The 18,543-nt window shown below is 40.7% G+C and overlaps 1 protein-coding gene across 1 annotated transcript; it reads left to right on the top strand.

The window, feature by feature from the left end:
• The first annotated feature begins 16,862 nt into the window (after positions 1-16,862).
• On the top strand, positions 16,863-18,329 carry C12H11orf91 (chromosome 12 C11orf91 homolog). The gene is made up of 2 exons (XM_086472013.1): positions 16,863-17,220; positions 18,259-18,329. Exons 1-2 carry the CDS (start codon positions 16,863-16,865, stop codon positions 18,327-18,329), a joined length of 429 nt encoding a protein of 142 aa, XP_086328139.1.
• The last annotated feature ends 214 nt before the right edge of the window (positions 18,330-18,543 follow it).

The raw sequence follows: 18,543 nt of genomic DNA, 5'->3' as shown, positions 1-18,543 counted from the left end.
AAATAAATAAATAAAGACAAATGGCTCCTCACATTAATAATACTCAAAAAACGGTAACTGCTTAAATTGCATCTAGCAACAAGTTGGGAGTCAGCACAAGCACTACAAACTAACTGCAATGTATATGAAGCAACAAAGAGACAGAAACCTGTATTGGTCATAACTGAAGATTTAAAGTCATCTCAAAGCATGGTATTCCCAAGCACACCCGAAGTGAAATTTTGCTGTGACAAAGCATAACTGCAGCAAAACTGGTCCCAGAAGCCTAGAACAGCCCAACAGTGGCACATGGGGAAACAGAGCCCTGCTCATCTCTAGATGTTCAGGAACATCTTACAATAAAGCTCCAAATAACAGTGAGCTCCAAATCTGAATCAAAATTCCTATATTGCAAGGCTATTCCTATCGTGTCTTACTGCTGTTTTGGAAAAAGCAAGATTACTTCTTTCTTACCCTGGGCAGCATTTTCTCATTCAGCCTCTGCCTGAAGGAATAGATCAAGCAGACAGACAGGGCCATCTCCCATCCACATACCTTCAAAACACAGAGCTCCCACCACTTCTTCAGCTTTCCTTTAACGTTTCCAAACATATATGTGACTTGTTGTGGACTAGATATTTCCAGGAAGAAAACACAACATTAACTACATTGATTTCTTTTTCCTGGAAAGACTTCATTACAACTGCTATGTTCTTTCATGATAGAAGCAACAAGCTTAAAATATATTCCCCTGTAGAAAATCTAATTATAACTACAAAAATAACAAGCCTGTTTGCTTTGATCTTCATAATAGCTGTAAATTCTAAGTATCACATTAATTGTATATTCAAGCACCATGAGCAATTGTGTTTATTTCAATCATTTTTCAACTATCAAATCAATTTTCATCGTCACCTTAAAAAAAAAAAAAGTTTCTAACAAGATGCTTTGGGTATTTTAGCCTAAAATGACAAAGAAAGTTCAGATGAATAAGTATGAACCAGAATAAATTCTGACTGTAGTCTATACTTAGTAAGTTTTGCAGAAGTATTGAGGCAATAGTTACTGGAATACAGTATCACATGAAGTTCATATATACTGACAAAAGTAATATTAAAATAATATATTAGCAATAGAACACAGAACAATGAAGGTCAAATAAATAACGTTCACTTTGATTCATCTTAATGTGAATAGGACCTTGAACAATGGCATCCTTAGCTTGGAATTTCTTGACTCGTGTTTTGTATCACAATTCTAGTATCATTTAGGAAAATAATTCAAAGGTAAACTTTAGATATTACTTAATAGATTTGAGAAAACATTATAAAAATATTTATCTTTCTAATGACACAATTTATATAAATAATACTACAAGGCTTTTTAAATTAGCCTTATTTTAACGGCAATGATGAAACCAAAAATATATTGTTGCCATAAAAATAACCAAAAAGAAACAGTCTATACCCAGATACATATCTACTTTAACTTCAGAAATGAGATATAAAACAAAACCAAAATCTCATATGGTGAAAAACATACTGATTTCTAATATCAATCAGTATTAATAACTTTAACTATCTCAAGTAGCTTTTAAACCTGATTTTATTAGATATTTCACATTAAATGTGGGTCTTATACTATTTTCCAGGAGGTTTTTTTTCCCCTAGAATAAGATGATTCTAGCAAAGGATTTAAAGAGTGCAATTACATAAAAACTAAGAAATTTTACCATGTTTACAATAAGCAAAAATTTAGGTGTAAAAATTGCCACCAATAAACATATTCACTTCAAAAGGTCCATGCAATAGTGTATTTGGACTGATTATCTGGTTTTTCATTTTAATGTTTATTTGTTAACAAATGAAGTAGCAAAGGACCATCAATGTTGCATAACTTGTTCGCATGGTTGTCATCACTAGAAATGGTACAGAAAGTTATTTCTTACCATAGAATATACTCACAAGACAATTTAGGTGGGAAGAGACCACCAGAGGCCACCTAGTCCAACTGCCTGCTCAGAGCAGAGTAACAAGTGCATGCATCAGATCAAACCTTTCCTCCATCCAATACTGAATGCATCAGAAGATGAAACAAAAGATTTATGCCTAGTACATCTTGTGCAGCACTATATAAAAGCAAAAAAAAATCCTTTTGCCATTACACACAACCAGCAGAGATTCTGAGTGTTATTTGATGAACATTTTCTCCATCTTTGCAAAGTGCAGTACTGTTAACAGTCATGAACTAATTGATCATCCATCTTTTAAAGCCCAGACATCACTTCCTGCGTCTTAAAATCCACAGCAGTAATGAACACATGTTGATTTATATTACTTCTATTCAGAGTGGGAAAAACAATGCAAGATTGGGGCAAGGTTGACACAACAGGGATGTTATGACTGAAGTGTCCTTATTCTCTTGCCCTAATTCCAGAGACAGATTACTAAAAGTCAAATGACTTGGATTTCCACAGTACGTGGTGAAAGGAAGAAGTTTCTCTCTGCAGCACTTTCTGATCCCTTCACAATAAAGCACAGTAATTCAGTAAATCAACGTTCATGTTATGATCAGCAATTCAACAAAATTACTTATCCTTTCCTACCAACAAAACACACAGTCAGTATTTTGTGCAATATTCACTATACACACACACACACACAAGTGAAGTAAGGTCTGACCAGCTGTGCAGAAATACAGCTTCCAACAACTCAATTTGTGTTAATCTAGAGAGAAATGTTCCACTATTTCCTGGAGTATGCAGAGCAGCAGGATGCAGCCAAGCAGCTTCTCTTAAAGGTGACACTACTAAGGCAAACTCCATGGCTGATATTTGCAAAGCCAGACAGGAAAACGGACACTCATTTTGCATTCATTTTAAAGGTAATCTGCCATGCAGGTATTTTTCTTGCTTCTTGTCTACATTTAGCCTGTATCCAGAGCTAAACTATGGCAGTTATGATATAACCCAATGACTCCTCCCCCATTGAAAAGCAGAACTGGGAAAAAGAGAGGAGATCCAAAGGTTGAAGCAGGGACAGAGTTAATGAAACAGCAAAACAAAGTATACTAAGTTATACTCAGCCTAGAATGCCTGGCCCTCACAGTCCTCGGGAGCAGAAAAAAAGAAAGAGGAGAAGCAGGAAGAACCCCAACAGGAGCTCCCCCTCCTCAGCCAACCTTCCCCCTTTATAACGACCATGACATTACGGTGTGGGCTGCCCCTGTAGCTCACTCAGGGCAGCTGCCCTGGCTGACTCCAAACTGCTGACGGCCTGCCCAGCACGGCTGGGCTGGGATTCCATCCCAGCCAAACCAGAACACTCTGCATATCGAGAATTCTACACTCAAAAATTGCTGCTTTACAGGCTTGGAAATAAGATTCTCTTCCCTTTTTTTTTTTTTTTTTTTTTGTTGCAAAGTTATCAAGGGCCTCTTTGTTCTTACATTGTGTGGTTCATTAAAAAAGAACTTTCATTATCCTTATAATGGAAGTTGTGCCCTCACAAACTACGCACATCCCTGAAACAACCCTATGTGGAATCTCTTGATATCAGACACGTATTTCCCACAGAAACACTCTCACAGTGAAAGAGAACTAGCTTTTCATAAAAGAAACTAAAAGAACTTGAAAAGTAATACAAAACACAATAAAAGAATTTATTTCTAGCAGCGCATTTCTGAAGTATCCATCCTTTTGGAGATGTGTCACAGTTTCCTAAAGGTTTTGTAATAAAAAACACTTTAAAAATACACAGCAGGTTTCTTTAGGGATTCTATCAGACTTCATTTGTAACCGATTTTCCAGAAATGCATATTTTAATAGAAAAAAATCCTGCTACCCTAAATATTAATATCAGGTAGCAGACAAGATCCTCTACTCCAGCACTCCACTCATGTTGCACCTGAAGAGGGGAAAATTACTTGGCTCAACAGTTAGACATATTCATCTCTGCCCTCCCACCACCACCACCACCCCCCATCCCTATCGATCATTATTGAGCGAGCTGTGTGTAAAATGTATTTGCATTTCAGCGACACGTATTTTTAAGTGCATGCTAATGCTGCCCACGCTTGCTTGGACACACCACCTCCATTCACATTCAGCATGTTAAAATTGGAACTTTTCCATTAACCCTTTTTCATCACTCAATAACCCCTTCTTTTGCTAAATTTCTTATCCTTCTCGCGAACCTTTATCTAAGAAGGCTGAAGCACCAGGCTGTGCTAATAAGGACAATGTCCCTAGTGAATCCATGTCTGTTTTAATCCTTTCAGACCACTTCTTCTGCAACATATACTATTTAATTAATTTCCACATTTACTTGCCAAACTCTGTTCCATAATGAGTGAACCACCACTCTGACTTCTCTCTCTTTCTCTGTGGACTTCTATAGTACGTACCCACTCCTTTTCAGCATGTCAGAATTTCTGCCACCCAACACATCATCTGGAATTTCAACGACACTAGATCTTTGACCCATCTCTCTGCTGATAACAAGACAACTTAAGTCTTGCTTTCATCTTTCCAACATCTCATCAACATTCAGCTTCCTGTCCCAAAAATTCCACCAGTGTGTTCTTAACAGCAGCTGCTCCCCCTTGTAAGGCTTTCCCATACTGTACACAGGACTTACTCAAACTCCACGTTGCTCAAACTTCTACTCAAATTCCACCTTCTCATTCAAAAATCTTACTTCAGTATTAGTAAACGTAAAATACAAAAGGTTAGACTAGCTATTTTCCACCTCTACTTAGACTACTTTCTTATTTCAGCTCAGAATATGAATTAAGGAATAGGATCTAAAATAGCACTTGAGTAATTTCATGATTATACCAAAGATGTTTTCTCTAAGATTTAGGTAAGAGATTTTTTTTCTGCTAGACTATTCAAGCCTTGTCTGAGCCCTCACTTTTTTGCAATATTCTTCACCAGCAAAATCAAATGAGTTATTTCTCAAATTGGCTTTCCTGCAGCGCATCATTCCATTATTATTTTTTATGGAACTGAAAAACATTTAGATGACATTTGTGCGTATTCATTCTTGGATACCATTAACTAAATGTATGACTGTGTGCAAAGCCACACTGCTGGCCAGAGCAGAAGAGGATTTCAGATAATTGGGAACCAGCTAGAATGAGGTACTCAACAGCTGTACGACGTACACAGGGACCTTAAATCAAAGTCAAGATTATCTATTGCCATGCCATGCAATATTCAAGAGGGACATCTGCTGGCAATAAAAGGAAAGAGCACGATCATGACTACCATGAAAGCACTATGCATTTAATTATGCAGATATATATTTATCCATGAAAATGAACTATTCAGAGATAATTAGAAATACCCAATCTGTTGAAATCATACATTAACTTTCATTACACCATTTTCCAGATGCATCCTGTTTCATTTATGATGCATTTCATCTGTTTATGTTGGATATGATTTGCTACATTACACTGCTTCACAAATGTTGTCAGCGGAATGGATGCAGCTTAATACAAGAGGTATTTATTTACTAAAAGGATCGGGTCATACATCTGGTTTAAAGTTTGAATATGTGCTCTGAGTGCAAGGTATTTATAAATACAAGTCCTGTAATTTTAACAATCTAATGGCAGGATGCCATCCAATAACTAATTAATATGTATCAATTAATAGTGAACGATCAGGCTTTGATGATACCTTAACTAATGTCATCCGAAGCAATGGCACTGAAGCCAGAGGAAGTACAATCATTAGCACAGCACCACTGAGATGAGACTCCAGCCAGCCTTCCGGCGATGAAGCTGTTTTGCTGTAATAGGGCCAAGGGTTAGTTTTAGACAACCTTCACGTGGGCTATAAAGGAAAAAACCTCCTTAGCCAGTGTCTTAAAATGACATTTAGCTACAGTCTTGTTAGCTTGGTTTGTTTTAGCTTGTGTTTTAGGATTCATATTTCGAACTTTGTCAAGAGCCAAGGAGGAAAACGTGCTGCAGGTGTCAAAACATTTATGCCAGTCCAGCAGAGGACGTTTCAAAGAAACAGCAAGGCACAGAATTAGCCATTGCTAGTGCAATATTGCTGATGCAGCTGCCTCGGGTTTTATTCCACTTACTTTTTAAATTTTCCAGCCTTCTTTTCCCGGCTATGAAGCAATTTCTTTCAGCCCTGCTCAGGAAGGAGCCCATTGTTCCATCACCCCACTGCAAGATGGGAGAAGGTATCTGTAAGCAATAGCCACGCTGTTCCCTCTCCAGGATTTATCCTTGGGTGTCTTAGGAAAACACTTGTGATGGACTTTCAATTTTCTTTCGGAATACACCAGATTGCACGTAATATCTTATTTTTTAAAAAAAATAACAACACTCTGGAGGGGTATTTTATGCTCCTAACAGTACACCTATTCACACGGTCCTCCTCCTTGTGCCCTTCCCCCTCTTATTTCTTCATCTAGGTCATTTTCACAGACGATCGCCTCCCTTGATATTTTTCTGACCAGGTGGCAACAGCCAGCAAGTCTTCATTGTATTTGCCCTCCCTCTACCCCGAAATGTGTGCTTAAATTAGATGCCCTTTCTGCATTCTTGCTACAATTTGTTGTTAAAGTAAGAAAACAGAGAGGTGCCCCACAATCACTTGAAAGCTCGTCTTTCATTGCATTAGGGCAGTGAACTATTGTTCAAATAAGTGAACTGAAGAGATGGGAAAATAATTTTCCAAGAGGCAGCAGAAAATGGACAGTAACAAACCTGCGTAAACAGTAAAAAGCCCTAGAAAGGCTACTAATGCTTCAGGGAAAACAGATTTTAAAGAAAGTTACAGCAACGGGGCGGGGGGGGAGAATCCCCAACCATTTCCCTTTAGGAGCTTTAAACTGCTTTTGAATTGTTTTAATAACTTCAATTACATAATAATAAAAAAAAATCACTTCTATGTATGTAACTGCAAGATTCCTTCTAGGCTTCCTTTGTAATTCAGTCTTCTTATCCTAAAGAGCCCAGTCCTACTCCTCATCGTCTCTCTCCCAGGTTAGGAGAGGTTTTAACTCCTTACGGGCTCCACTCCATTGATTTCCATAGCTTTACTCCAGTTCTTTCCATCCACCATGATCCACATCATCATCACAACTACAAGAACCAGGCTCATCTAAAAGTTGTTTGTCGGAACCAACCCTTTTACATGACAACAGGCGATCCACCAGAACTGCTATTTCAGAAAGGAATACTCATCAGTTTACAATCTGTATTGTTGAGTCTGCCAATGCCTAGAGGCACAGGTAGTGTCTGAAACGCACTAACTCTAAAAGCATGGATTACAATCTGCCCACTACCGAGAGACCGAAGCTTCAATCAAGCATGCAGGTGGTTCCCAGGGAGCTAATGATTAAGGTCATCTTACATCTGCTCTTAGGAACAGCAGTACTTGGTGATCTTTTCAAACTCTTATGTTTATTAATCAGAATTGGCCTGACATGATGATGGATGGGCTCTCCTTTAAAAAAAAAAAAAGTTCTTTTGTTATTGATTTAGTGTATTGTTTTCTCCTCCACATTCTTTATATACAGGGTTAACCTCTCTGCTGGATCATTTGGGTTTTTATGATAAATTACAGAAGGAAATACACAGGAAAAACTGCCAAAATCACTGCTGCAGCAACCACCTAGCCATAAAGTTATCTTCCAGCAGAGGGAATGAGGTCACAGCAGCTGAAGATGGAACTGTACAGAATCCATTTAAACCATGATATACTATCGATATAGTCCATAAGTCCTCCAAATACTTAAACTGATGGATCTCACAAAGAAAAAAAGAAAGCAACTCAACAACAGACCGTGAACATCCCAAAAGCCTAAGACATGGCTAAAACATAGGGTCATGACTTTTCCTGAGAAAAATAATGGCCTAACTGTAAATCTGTTTAAGATTAATCTAATCTGAGCTGTTTAAAATTAAAAAAGTTAAATAATCAGTCAACATATACCACTTGCTATTCCTGTTTATGAACTATATATATATCATTTCCACACTTTAAAAAAAAAAGTCAGCCTTAAGTAGCCTCAGAGAAAATGCTACCTTTATCACAATTTCTGTTCATCAATGCATGGCGCTAGTAACGGTGAGCAGAGGCATGTTGGACTGAAATACTTGAATGACATCTTTGCTCTGAATCAGCTACGCTGTGTAATGAAAATGCCTCTTAATGAAACTCAATGTACCATTATAATACAGTTTCACTGCAATTATTGTACTTTTATGTTTGGCATGAGCCAGTCTCCATTATTCTAAGTAGTCAATGTAAGTAGTGTAGATTGTACTCGCTGATATGATTTCACATTCTTTGATAGGATGGGCTACAGCTCTGAAGAAAATTGTTAGTGAGTCAGAGACCACTCACATTCCAGTGCTGCTCTAATTAGAAACCATCTACATCTCCAAACTGTGGCAATTCTAATCCTGAGGATAACTGAAGCCTATCTTTTACAGTAACTATCGGCAACTATGAATAAAACCTGGCTTTATATACCAATAATATTTACACAGTTCTGAAAATACAATCTTACACAATGCGAACCCTTAAAGACATAACAGGGGGTTTAGCACAGTGCGTAGCCTCTAAGTAAAGTGTAAACTAATAAAATACAAAACTTATAGATCCACGCAAAGGCTTTTTCTGTTAATGCCTACTTGAATTAAGTTATGAGCATACCCATATTCACAGTAAAATCCTTCTGAATTTTAGAGTCTTTGCAAAAAATCTCCCAAATAAATGTTGAGATCTGCAGACTACATCATCATCTGAAAATGCACAGATTTATGACGGTGTCAACTCCCAACAAAGAAAAATATTTGAGTGACACATAGATTCTCTTCCAACCTCTTTCATTTCACAATAGGAAAAAACAAAATATCCAACCCATCCCAGTACTGTTAAATAAACTTTATTATTGTCAAACCTATTAGCTGAGATGAAATGGTTTTGCAATAGGAATTTGAAAAGGTGTTTGGAGCACGGCATATGAACAGCCAGGAGCAAGGTGCAAGACTGCCTCCAGGATTACTCATGAGCTCTATTATTTCAAAGCTGGCATGGATCGGGCTTTCTTTCTTTTTTTTATGTGGTGAACTGTGCCTTTTTATGCAACCTTATCTGCTGTGATGACTCACTTCATGTATGTGTGAGGTAGCACTGAACCCAGATACCGGGTCTAATGCTCAGTGGAATTCAGCTTTCCCACTCCACAGGAGGTCTCATTACTTCCTTTAGATTGTCAAGCATACTCCTAAAACAGTATGGTTTCCAGAAAAGAGACAAACTATCAAAAATAACATTTTAAAAATGAAGTCATCCTAGACATATACTTGGTGGCAAGAAGCAGCATTTGACAAAGATTCATTTAAAGAAAAAGCACCCATCATTAATTCAGATGCAAACACAGCTCATCAAAGCACTTACCTGCTCAATTAACATGCAGACATTACTCTGCTCTATCAAAATAATCTCATTCCTTCTCCATCACCCTGTGCATACTCATACACAAGATACAATGCAAAAAACCAGGCAACTTCAAAAGATCTTTTCAGAGTCTGCAGGTAGATCAGTTTTTAATGCTGCTTTTATTCCATTTATGCACCCTTCACCACTTCGGCTTTTAAAAATGTAGCATCCAAACCACTCCTGAATCCACTCTATTCCCATTCCTGACATTCCACAGAAGAACAGGACATAATGGCAAAGAGGAGAAAAACCTCAAAACATACAAAGCTCCCTGAGTTACCAGACTTAAATGTCTTTAAACAAGCAACTCTAAGTCTTCCAGACAACTTCTACCTTGTGGGTTACCTCATTTTGTGCTCTTGGAATAAGGCAGGTGTTTTGAACTCAGTAGCACAGAAATCATCAGAGAGATGCAGAGATTCACGGTCTCTCTGCCAAAATCTCCAACTTGTGTGATTGAACACACTGTAAACATGTATAACACTGAAACACTAACACTGAAAAAAAGTTTGATTTATACTTTCTGTGCGAAACAGTGTATTTTCCGATCCTAAAGATTGGGAAAGACTTACCTGAAGAGAGAATTAAAAATTCATTTCTTACACAGCTAGTGCTTTTTGCATTTCTGCTAATCAGTCCAAATTTCTATTTCAGGCACTAAGTCTCTGGCTAATTTTGTATTTCGATTGAAAAACTCGTATCTTAAAAACTTTTTAATTAGCACCTCTTTCAAGTTGTATAATTGCTAATTAGCTGCTCACTGTTAATTTTAAGTTTGCTGGCATAGTGCTTTGAGACTTTATAAATAGCCCGGTGCATATTGGTTTGTATTGTTGTAATGTGACAAACCTAGCAGACCAGACACACACATCAGGCATACTTCTGAAATTGATTTTACTAATAAATCCTACAGATTATAAACTGAAAACAGTATGAACTCAGTAAAAATAATTATATTTTATTAATAGCAAATAATATAGATTAATTTCTTGTGGTGGGCTGCCTGCCAGGTACCCACCAAAGCCATTCTATCACTCCCCCTCCTCAATTGGACAGGGGAGAGGAAAACATAACAAAAAGCTCACAGGTCAAGATAAGGACAGGGAGACATCACTCACCAATTACCATCACAGGCAAAACAGACCCGACTTGGGGAAAATAATCTAATTTATTGCCAATCTAAATCAGAGTAGGATAGTGAGAAATAAAACCAAATCTTAAAACACCTTCCCCCAGCCCTCCCTTCTTCCTGCGCTCAGCTTTCTCTACCTCCTCCGCAACAGCAGCACAGGGGGACGGGGAATGGGGGATGAGGTCAGTTCATCACACTTTGTCTCTGCTGCTCCTTCCTCCTCAAGGGGAGGACTCCTCACACTCTTCCCCTGCTCCATTGTGGGGTCCCACACAGGTCTTCCACAAACTCCAGCGCGAGTCCATGGGAAGGACAGGGTGCAGGCCTTCAGGACCAGACTGCTCCAGCGTGGGTCCCCTGCAGGGTGACAAGTCCTGCCAGCAAAACTGCTCCAGCGCGGACTCCTCTCGCTCCATGAGTCCACAGGTCCTGCCAGGAGCATGCTGCCGTGAGGACTTCTCACAGGGCTCACAGACTCCTTTGGGCATCCACCTGCCCTGGTGTGGGGTCCTCCATGGGCTGCAGGTGGAGATCTGCTCCACCGTTAACCTCCATGGGCTGCAGGGGCACAGCCTGCCTCACCGTGGTCTTCACCACAGGCCGCAGGGGAATCTCTGCTCCGGTGCCTGAGGCACCTCCACCTCCTTCTGCACTGCCCTGGGTGTCTGCAGAGTTGGTTCTCTCACACGTTCTCACTCCTCTCTCCCAGCTGCTGTTGCACGGCAGGTTTTACCCCTTCTTAAATGCGCTATCGTGGAGGCGCTACCAATGCCACTGCTTGGCTCAGCCTTGGACAGTGGCAGGACCATCTTGGAGCCAACTAGCATTGGCTCTATTGGACGTAAGGGAAGCTTCTGGCATCTTCTCACAGAAGCCACCCCTGTAGCCCCCCCCTACTACCAAAACCTTGCCACATAAACCAAATACATTTATTCAAATTATTACAATTTGCATTAATACATTGTAGTAGTAGTCACATGTCTAAATCAGGATTGGGTTGAACAGCACCAACATCTTTTCAAACACAGAGAAGAGAGTCCTTCTGGAAGGGACTCCAAACATAAAGAAACAGAAACCAGTGACAAATTAGATGCAGCACAGTAGTTCACAAGAGATGGCAGAATATCCATGCTGGAAGACCAATACAACTCTCAACTGATTGCAAAAACCTTGATTTAATAGGATATATTTTAAATAACATATTAGATGTTAAATCTAACATTTTGGCATAACTTCTCAGGTTATATTTCAGTGATGAAATACTACTTTTTTTTTTTTTTAATGCCATACAAAATCCTTTGTAAAAGTGGAAGAGCTGTAGCTTTTGTGGCTTTTACAAATTCTTAAAGCAATCTGTGTCAAAACATGAATTCACACACGTGCACACTCAACACTCTGAGTATCAGTATTTAACCCGCATATGCTGCCAGCAGCTGTAACTTTTCAAAAGGTAAATATCAAGCCAACAGAAGACACTCTCCTAGGTATCATTGAATGTAAGTATGAATGAATATACATATAAAATGCAAAATAAAAAAGTCTATATAGCTTAGATGATGACACAAGCAGTTAACAGCATCATTTATTATTCCTGCCATTTTAAACGCTAATCTTGTCACTGATGCTGCAGATTGCATTGCCTACTGCTGCTAACATGAGAATATTTTGCTGCCCTCAGCTTTCATAACTTTGACTATCTTTAACTTCTCTCAAGAGAAAAGCCTTTCAAAAAGTTTTTAAGTACTGTAGAGGATGGTGGCTGGAATACTGTCACTGCTGTCTTCGTTGGCTAGATAAGTAGAAGACTTGCTTCTCCAAAATTAACATTTTCATAAGCACTTCAAATATCAACACTTAAATACACTGAGATGAATGTGCTAAATTTATCAAATTATAGCACACTACCAAGTGTATGTATATTACTCCCTCTATTGGATCAAATCTGTATAGTTATCGCCCATATGGCAATTGCTGGCCTACAAAGCACATATATACATTTTTTGTCTCAAAACTCTGACCTTTGAATCATTTATGGTCAGTTTAGCTATACAAAGTTTCTGTCTACACGATGCATTCATTTGCATAACACAGGACTAAAGGATCCAAACTTTGGAAATAAATTTTGACTGCCAAAGATGAAGGCACATGTCTGACCATGTGTAACACTGTATAAATATGGCAAATGAACGTATCTTTCTTAAAAGCTGAGATTTTCTCACATCTCACAGCATGACAGCCTTTCTCCACCCGGCACAGCTATCCTTCCCGGCAGGCAGGCAGTTATTTCCTCTCCCTTCCCTGCCTCTTTCCAGATGTCTCACCTGCTTGCAGGAGGCAGCATCCAAAATGCAATCCTGCTTTATCATGCACTAGCTCATGCTTTAGGTAGGACCTGTGAGGACACATGAAAAGGACCTTACTCCTGAGGCCTAAGTAGAAAACAATGCACTTCTAAACTCTTTGGTTAAGCAAAGCAACAGTACTTTCTCCCATGGGACGAGTCCTACTGTAACACACATAATTGACTCTTAAGTCCTGAAGACATCAAAGAACAAAGTATATAGTCACTAATCTACCATAAAATTTGCATAAACCCTTTTGCTATTTAATACAATCTTAGGGGTTATATTAATAGCAATGCACCCCCTCAAGATGCCTGTACAATTACAAAAATAAACACTAAAAATACCTTTAGAGCATTCCTGTCAAAAAAAGGTTAGACTGTACCCCTGGAACATCATCATCTTAACGTCAAAACAGCATTACCGAGAATATTATTTGCTTCACAGTAAAGAGGCTATCATTAATGACCCATTAAGTGAGGGAGAAAGTTTTAAGAGTTACGAGAACTGGAAATCTCTGAAACCCATACTATAAAGACTAACTCTCCCTCCTGGAGCCTTTGCGCTCCTGGACATCAGCTTTATCTAATCTCTGTATCTCTAAATTCTGATTCTTGCAGCACCGTTTCTGTGCCCAGCACACACTTATCTGCATGCTGTAAAAACTCCACCAGATGGCACCTAAAGACAACATGACCCACTACTTCAGCATTAGTATGCACACTTTTTTTGCCATAAGGATTAAAAAAAGGAACCTTCACGTTCATGATTTTAGCATCTAGCATAAAAAACAATGTATTGCTGTGATTCACTAGTCCACATGTTTTAGAAAAATAGAAATGTTTATAAACTGTGTATTTGACTGATATTAAATAATGAAAAAAAAAAAAGCTAGAACACGTGTTACCAGTACCTGTGAAATTGCACCACTTATATTATGCTCTCTCCTTCAAAAATTATCCTCTTTGGTGAATGCAGGTACCTTCCTTTTACTTCTCAGCACATTTTTTCCCATTTTGCTCCTTTCAGTTGAAAAAAATCTCCATTCTCTGTGTTCTGAAAGAGTTATCTTTCTCTTTTCACTAAGATCAATCTCCAGAAACTTAGAACTGCTGCAACGGATCAGAGCCAAGACCAACCTTGACATCTCTCCTATCCCTGCTAGTTGTAACACGTGACCAAAACTTCACCGTATACACACATGTGTTAATGTATATCCACACTTCACCTCTCCCAAATTGAGTACATACACTGGCTTTAATTCTGAAAAAAAAACAGTATTAATAACCTTATCAAAATGTTTATCAATAGGCTATCCTTGTTTTCCATAAAAGGATCCTTAAAACAACATCCTTAAAAAGTTATATGGCAGAAATCCTTGTGCATCACCTATATACCAAAACATTATTTAGAGTATCTCTAGGACACTAGGACAGTATGAAGCATGCCACTACCAAAGGACAAATGACGGCTAGGACTGTCAATGCCACTTCACTAAAAATATGTATGTCAGTCATATGCGCTATTGCATACAAACACTTTTACTAAAGATTTAACCTTTTCCGATTTCTAAATTATTTTGAAAGAACTCTTTTTAATCCTTTTTTTCTCAATCCTTTTGAAAGCAAATGCTTTTCCTTATCACCCCCTAGATAAGAAATACACTACACAAATTTAAGATTGGGCTTTAAAGTCATGACAACCTTACTGCTTTTCTAAATCCCTTTCTCTTCCACCTACATACACACCTTGATATACTTACATTTTGGTTTTCCCTGCTGAATACTAACTAATAATATTTTACCTAATTTTCTTTAATAGTTAAGAGGCGGGTGTGCTTGACGGCATCATGCAACGGTGAGACAGTAGTTACTCTACTGTGGTGACAGAAAAGGCTCAGAGAAAAATACAAATCCAGTTATTCAAAGTATTACCAATTAAAAAGCATTACTAATTAAAAAGTATTACTAATTTTAAAGTATTCCAATATTACCCCAATGACAACATGAATTGTACCAATAAAAGGGAAGCTAAATTAGAGGTTAAACAATGACAGACTGAATCAGCTTCAAATCAAATAGCAGTGTGTCTGTTTGTTTTGCATGTTCACAGACAAATGGAAACTAATTTTAGGAAAGGTAAGTGGAAGCACTGGGCCTTCTGTTGGTTTCAAAAGTAGAGCTCCCTTCTGCATGAGCGCTGTTTTGCTTTCAAAAGCCACCCACAAAGACCTAGTTAAGGAAGGGTTATTGACTTTTACTATACATTCCCAAACTATCCTGGAAACAAACAAAAAAAAAGAGGCACTTTCAGGTGCTGCGTCCATCTAATGCTTGGACTCTCTCCTCATGTTGTCACGCAGAATCAACTATATTGGCGGTTCTTGTCTGATCTACTAAGAACTAGACGGGGGAAATCTTATTATCAGACTTCTCATCTGACCAGTGCTTATTTCAAATATGTGTGTTCCATTCACAAAATACACAACCTGTACTGGTATTATACTGGTACTGAAATTTTAATAACGTAAGCACACTGCATATAACGCAGTCAGTTTTGACTCTAAGTCAGAGCACATTCCCTAAATAGTGCACATGAAAATACAATACTGAATGACTCCTGCCACAGTCTCTCTGCTCCTACCACTTTTCAAGGCACTGCTGTCACTCTTGTGACAGCTAATGTATATAGACCTGCTACATTTCAAAAAAGCATTCACATCAGTATTGGTTCACAGCACAGAGCACTACAGTACACAGAAGACTGCTTCTAGAAAAAGGTAACATCAAGCTCCTCATTTTTTTCATGGGACATCTTTAAAAACTGAATTTATCCCAAAGCACACAGCAGTCCCTTAGGGGCTGTGTATTGCTGAAGTCTGCTCAAGCCTGCATTAGTACTACAGTGGGGTTTTCACCTCATTTTAAGTGAATTTACTTAAATTACTAAATTTACTTAGATCGTCACTAAGCTTCACAGCCCCTGCAGTCATCATTCCTTTACCCACAGCACTGGTACAGCACCTCTCTTATTAGGATTGTCCAGAACACCTCAAATCAGCTTAAATCCATCCCAGAAGTCCTCCTGCTGGAAGCCCAAGAGCATCTTTTCGGCCTGTTTTGAGCTCCACAAAAGTAATCAGGAATGCCCCTGCTAGCTGCCTAAGGCTGGATGGGGGTTGTCATGTTTAATGGAAACAGCTAACACCAACAGCAACCAGTCAGCCAGTATTAACGACAGGTCTCATCGTCAAACCCAAATAAAAGAATGGAAGGTTCGATGTGGGGGGACACATACAACGCACACCCACCCCACCCCCCAAACAAACCCCACCCTGTAATCCTGAATGTCAGCTATGCTGAGCATTAGCTACCCGTGAGCAAGCACCTGAAGATGAACTTTTCCCTAATCTCATCACCAACATCCTTCCATCCTGAGTATCTGGTTCCCCTATTTCACATGTAGCCTCACGATAAACTGTTAAAAGATGATTTTTAGGACAACGCTTTCCTCACCTCTGGTAACAAATGCTACTTCCAGAGCCTAAGAACCCTCTGAAACACCACGTCCCCGGCCCAGAAATAAAGCTGCTGAGTGAGACATCTGCCCTTTCGCAGGGAAACTCAGCAACGCTGTAAACACCGCCCAGAGCCGCGCCCTGCACTGCTCGGGTCGGGCGTCGGGAGGTCCCGAATTCACCCGCCGGGCCCGGGCCCGGGCCCGCCGAGGGCAGGCGGCCAGCCGGCTGCAGCCGCGGGAGAAGGGGAGGGCGGGCATGGAGCAGCCTCCGCCCGGGCGCTTGCCGCCCGCGCGGGGAGCGGGCCCGAGACGGCCGGCATGGAGGGGCCCGAGCCCAGCCCCGCCGACTCGAGGCCCGCCCGTCTCCAGGACAACCGCCGTTGGCGGCCGGGGGCTGGCGGGCGGCGCCATGGCCGAGCAGCGCCCGCCGCGGCCGCTCTACTTCTCCCACTTCCACGACCGCGCCGAGCACGTCCCACCCCCGGCCGGCGACGGCGGGCCTCGGGCCCACTGCGCAGTCATGTGCTGGCCGCCGCAGCCCCCGCCGGCTGCCGCCCGAACGCCCCGGTGGGCCGCGGGGCTGGCGCCCCTCCCCTACGAGCCGCTGCGCTTCTTCTGCCCGCCGGCAGCGGCGGAGGAGAGCGGGGGCGCGGTGCGGGGGCCCGGGGAGCTGGCGCAGCTGGAGGGGGAGATCTGCGAGCTGGGCGTCCGCCTCAAGGAGCTGGAGCTGGTGGAGCTCGTCGGTGACGGCTTCGATGCCGAGCAGTGTGCGTCCCAGCCCCCGGGGCCGGGCAGGGGCCCGGGGCCAGCCGCGGCTCCCCGCGCTCCGGAGCCACCGCTGGGCAGAGGGGAGCGGGCCGCCCGCCACCTCCGAGCACAGCGGGCTCCTCCGTCAAAACCCCCCTGAATCGGGGGGTACCTCTGCACCCACAGCGCCGTAAGGCGGCCAAGGGCCACCGCAGCGCTCCCTGGGGTCGGGGGTGAGGCTGCCCGGCTTTGGTGCCCTGCACCCGACTGTTGTCGGCCACGGGTGACTGGCGGAGCACCCGGCGGGCAGGGAGCAGAGCCGTTGTCTGGTGCCATCCACCCCGGTCACCGGTCACGGGCAACTGGCTGAGGCCACAAGTCACAGGTGGCACAAGAATATCCTGGTTTTGCACAAAGGAGCAAAACCCCTCACGTCATCAAAGCCCCAGGTCATACAGCGGTAGCAAAAAAAAACAATTGAGACACCACTCGGAGTTTGTACGTGCAAAATGCATCCACTACTAATAAGAGCCTGCGGTTGTAAGTCAGCATTGATGTAAAATAAAGGCCACTGATGACCGCAGACAGTTGGGGGCATTAAAAAAAAAAAAAAAAAAAAAAAAAAGTGAAACAAGATTGGCATTTTAAAACCTGCTGGCCGTGAAGCAAATACAGGAAATAAGATAGTTCCTCATTTCCTTCAAGGCCACAGGCTGCCAGTCACGAAACTTTCAGGAGCGCAAAGGTTAGGAGAACGCAGAAAAAATGTCTATACACGTTCAAAGGAAGATCTCAAAGAAATTCTAATAGGTAGTTGGCATACATTTACTCTTCAGAACAGGAAATTAATAGGGTTTTTTCCTTTGTTACAGCAATACATACCTTTTTCCATGTTAATACCTATTATTTTCAATACATGTGAGAAACTTTAGCTTTCGGGTATTTGCTAGACAAATTGCAAGGAATATTACTAGTTTGCTTAACACGTTATTTCAGTTTCTTAATAGTATTGTATTAATGACAAAATTAGTGACAAATTATGTTTCATTCCTCTTTAGATAAACTTCTGAGTGCACTTCAAGAAGAAAAGATAAAAGCCATGAAAGCAAGGCAGAAGCTGAAGAAATAGCCACCAACATGATGAGGATTATTTCAGCTGCTGAAATAATCTGTCACTATTGAGTTCTTTCTGTTCTGTCACTATTGAGTATTTTAATGGATCTTCAATATTATTTTTCTATTTATATGCTATTTATCTACCAAATTAAGAAAAACAGTATATTTTCTTGTTCACTTTTTTTTGTGTATTATTTGTCTGATACCAGGTACTGATAACATGACTG

This window comes from Leptosomus discolor, chromosome 12, assembly GCF_034619465.1.
Source record: "Leptosomus discolor isolate bLepDis1 chromosome 12, bLepDis1.hap2, whole genome shotgun sequence".
NCBI lineage: Eukaryota > Metazoa > Chordata > Aves > Leptosomiformes > Leptosomidae > Leptosomus > Leptosomus discolor.
Note: the sequence above shows the minus strand (reverse complement) of the source record. Positions and strands in the feature narration are given on the sequence as shown.

Excerpts from the sequence above, each read along its gene's own strand:
- C12H11orf91 (XM_086472013.1), top strand. The coding sequence starts at position 16,863 with ATGGCCGAGCAGCGCCCGCCGCGGCCGCTCTACTTCTCCCACTTCCAC. Across the intron at positions 17,221-18,258 it reads CGGCTTCGATGCCGAGCAGT|ATAAACTTCTGAGTGCACTT; the intron begins GTGCGTCCCAGC and ends ATTCCTCTTTAG.